The 3,858-nt window shown below is 63.0% G+C and overlaps 1 protein-coding gene across 1 annotated transcript in view; it reads left to right on the top strand.

The window, feature by feature from the left end:
• Positions 1-1,625, top strand: part of TCEA3 (transcription elongation factor A3) — an 8,035-nt gene extending 6,410 nt beyond the window's left edge. The window contains exons 12-14 of the mRNA XM_009276185.2: positions 578-724; positions 829-900; positions 1,036-1,625. Of these exons, the coding sequence (XP_009274460.1) occupies positions 578-724; positions 829-900; positions 1,036-1,044 (228 nt within the window). The 3' untranslated portion in view covers positions 1,045-1,625. The remainder of the gene's footprint in view (positions 1-577; positions 725-828; positions 901-1,035) is intronic.
• Positions 1,626-3,858: the final 2,233 nt, after the last annotated feature.

The following is a 3,858-nucleotide window of genomic DNA, read 5'->3' on the forward strand; positions in this document are numbered from 1 at the left end:
CCTCTGGGGGGGGGGGTGGTGTGAGACACCCCCCTGCCCTGCCTCTGCTCTTGGAAGCTGTGTTGGTGCCCAAGGGTTGGCTGGGTGTTGGCTTGGTGGTGTCCATACTGGGCTTGTCCCGGAATCTTCCCATCCCACCCTGGTGCTGGCTGGGGGTACGGGGAGCGTCAGGCACAGGGAGAAAGCAGGGGGCACTGCCTGGTCCCCCCAGAGCCCTGCAGCCCCCCAGCCCATCGCAGAGCCGGGTGTGGGATGTCACACTGGCAGGAATCAGGCTTGAGGGTCTCCATTTCTCCTCCTCAACCGGGGTCACCAAATCGGGCTCCTGGGAGCCCAGCTCCCTCCGCGGGGAGCCAGGTCCCTGCAGGCAGCAGTTTCGGTTTGAGGATGGGGTGATTTTCTTCATCTGGATGGGTCTGAGCCCTCCAGCGAGCACAGAGAGCAGGATCAGTCCTGGTCCTGGAGAGGATGGGAAGGGTGATGGACCACGGCGGCTTGCACCCTGTGCCGGCTTGGCTGTGAGCCCCCGGGCAGAGCCGCGGCAGGGCTGACCCTGCCGGGCCGATGCCGGTGGCAGGAGATGGCCAGCGATGAGCTGAAGGAGCTGAGGAACGCCATGACCCAGGAGGCCATCCGGGAGCACCAGATGGCCAAGACGGGTGGCACCGTCACCGACCTCTTCCAGTGTGGCAAGTGCAAGAAGAAGAACTGCACGTACAACCAGGTCAGCCCTGCAAAGCCCCCGGGGCTCCCCCCTGTCCCCAGGGGACCCCGATTCAGGGAACGCCGGAGGGATCTCCCCTGACCTGGCCACCCACTCCCTTCCAGGTGCAGACGCGCAGCGCCGACGAGCCCATGACGACATTCGTGCTGTGCAACGAATGCGGGAATCGCTGGAAGGTCTGTGCCCAGCAAGGGGGGCTCCGGGTGCCCCAGCCCTTCCCCGGCCTCGGGGGGGTGGCAGAGACCCCCGAAACGGTGCCGGGAGGCGGGGTGAGGGCTCACCACCCACCCCCGGCTCTGCTTCTCCTGCAGTTCTGCTGACGGCGCCCGGCGATGGGGCTGGAGGGGACGCGGTGCGAGATGGGATGCTGTGACGGCCACATCGGGCAGCCGGGGTAGGGAGGGAGGGTGACGGGACGGCGCCGGTCCCTGCATCCCGGCTCCCTGTTTCCTTGCACCGGGCTCCCTTGAACATCCCGGGGAGCCGGGCTACGGCAACAGGCGGGTTTGCTCGGGAAGACCCTGGTGAATTCGAGCGGTTCCTCCCTGTAAATACCTTTGCTTGGGGTGCGCTGGGAGTCCACTGAGAACAGACACATCCCTGGAAAGGGAGCCTGGTCTGACCTGGGCAGCTTGCCCTTCCCTGGGGGAAAGCTGGACTTGGATGATTTGGGGGGCAGGAGGGACGTTGCCCTGTGGATGTGGGGCTGTGCCACTGTCCTGGGGGCCGGGGGTGGGAAGGGGGCCAGGTTTTACCCCCAAACACCTTCTTCACCTAAGTGCACAGAGTGGGAGGACACGGAGGGAGACAGGGTGGTTGCAGGGTGGCTGGATGCCGGAGGGATCTGTGACACATGGACTTGGCTCAAGGGAACTGTGTCCCCGGGAAAGAAGAAGGGGTGAGGGGGAGAGGAGTGGGAAAAACCCTCCAGCTAGAGCAATAAAGGTGTGAACTGTCTCTGCGGCACAGACTGCTTTCTGAAGCGGGGTTGGGACCTGTGCCTTGGTTTGCACCCCCCAGCTTGAGCCTCGTGGTCCACCAAGAGCCCCCCAGCCAGCTCCAGCATGTCTTGAATCCACCAGCCCCCAGCTTGGGAGGTAACGGTGGCTTGATGCCCATCCATCACCTGCCTGATGATTAAAGACCTTTAATTCAGGCCGGAGCGGCTCCCCGGCTGGGTCTGGATGCTGAAGGCTGGCCCATGGCAGGGCAGCACCTCCACCGACAGCTGGGAGGGTTTTCCAGGGAAAGGGCATCGGGGACTGGCCGGGAAATGCACCTTTGGCTACAGGAGGTGCGGGACGGAGCCTCGTGGCACCGAGCCCGTCCCTCGCCGCCACCAGCCTCTCCCAGCGGCTCCGTTCGGAGGCAGCGAGACGTAATGGGGACGCAGGTAAGGTCACGGTGACCATGGGTGACCATGGACGGGGGATGAGGGTGCCGCTCCCGCGCCTGCGTGAGCCGACGAGGAGGACGGTGGAGCTGTTGGATTAACAGATCGTTAATTTTTTAATCCCGGGCTGAGGTGTGAATTTTTCCCCAGGCAGAGCTCAAGGCAGTTTGCACCCAGATTTGGGTGCTAGCCCCCCAGTTTCTGGGGGTCCCAGCAGCCAAGGGAAGGGTCAGACACCCCTGAGAGTGCACTTCGGGCTTCGGTGCTCATCAGCACGCCAAAGTCATTAATAAGCCTCCGAGGCAATTATTTACACTTGCAAAGTGCGTGTGGCTGCAATTAAGGCACATAGTGGATTGTGGGGGATGAATAAAACATCAGCGTGACCTTGTGCGGCGGCGAGCAGCGCAAGGGGAGCACGGGACGGGCAGCACCGTGCCAGCAGCGTGCAGGACCAGGGCTCACGTGCTGTCCCCGGGGTGCAATGGGGCATACTTGGGTGGGACAAGCCCGAGGCGGGGGGTTTGGACCGATATTTTTGTGCAGTCCAGTTCAGCAAAGGTGTCTGAGCAATACCGGAGGGAGCCTGGCCCCAAACACTTTGTGATGGAGCTCCTGGCGTCCCTATGTGTCCGTCTGTCCCACAGGGGACATGTCCCCAGGGGAAATGTCACCCCATGCACCCACCCTCCCCCCCCAGGTCCCCTGAGAAATCCCAGAGGCGGAAAGGGAGCAGGGAAGGCAAAACGGAGAGCTGGGCGCTGCCGGAGGCTCCCCCACCATCCATGCAAGGGTCCCCCGCCCAGGGAGGGTTTTCCCACCCACCTGGGGCCAGGGCAGCTCCTGGCCCTGAAGGATGCTCTGGTCTCTGGATGGGGATACAGGATCCGGCCCCCTGCGGCACGGTGGGCGGTTGTCACTGGGGCAGGGGAGAGCGAGGGACTCTCTGGCATCCAGCTGTTTCCAGGGGTTGAAACGGGCTCTGGATGGCTCTTGGGGACAGTTCCCAAGGCTGAGCCTCTGACCCGCTCCACGGGGAGGGCACAAACACGTATGTGTGTGTGTGTGTGTTACAAAAACACAGTTCCCACATTTCCAGTCCCCAAACTGGGATCGCTGACGGCATTCGGGGTCTGGCTGAGCCCCCCCGGGAGATCCCACCGTCCCCTCCCCAGCCGTCAGCCCCGTAGGTGCCGTGTCCTCGGGGCTTTCCTCTCTCTCCTCCCAAGGTGACCGTCCCCTCCTCCCCTCTGCATCCCCCAGCCTGGCGAGGAATAAGTGCAGGCAAGAAACCCGGCAGCTGCCTGTCTTGCCAGCACTCAGCCCGGGAGCTCTCTCTTGAACTTTAGGGGAAGTGGGCACTTCAATTCTGATTTTTCATCAGCGCTCGAGAGGCGTAGCCATGGCTTCAAACAGCAAATGCTAATGCTGGTTCCCTCCCCTGCCCTTCTTTTGCCTGCACAGCCTCTGCGGGCAGGGAGGCTCAGACAAGAGCCCTCAGGAGCTCTGGGGCTCTGTCACGGCCCTGGGCTGAGCCGAGCCCTCGGGAGCAGGTGGCCCAGCTCCGCCTGGGGCTGTTCCTGAGCTTGCAATGATGGCGAGGCCCGTACGGGCCCTGCTAGGGGGTTGCTTTGCACCCCCCCGGGGCTCCAGGTTTTAGATGCTCCGAAGCTTCATAGAATCATAGAATCATAGAATCATTGAGGTTGGAAAAGACCTCTAAGATCATCGAGTCCAACCG

Source organism: Aptenodytes forsteri, unplaced genomic scaffold (assembly GCF_000699145.1).
Source record: "Aptenodytes forsteri isolate BGI_AS27 unplaced genomic scaffold, ASM69914v1 Scaffold321, whole genome shotgun sequence".
Lineage (NCBI taxonomy): Eukaryota > Metazoa > Chordata > Aves > Sphenisciformes > Spheniscidae > Aptenodytes > Aptenodytes forsteri.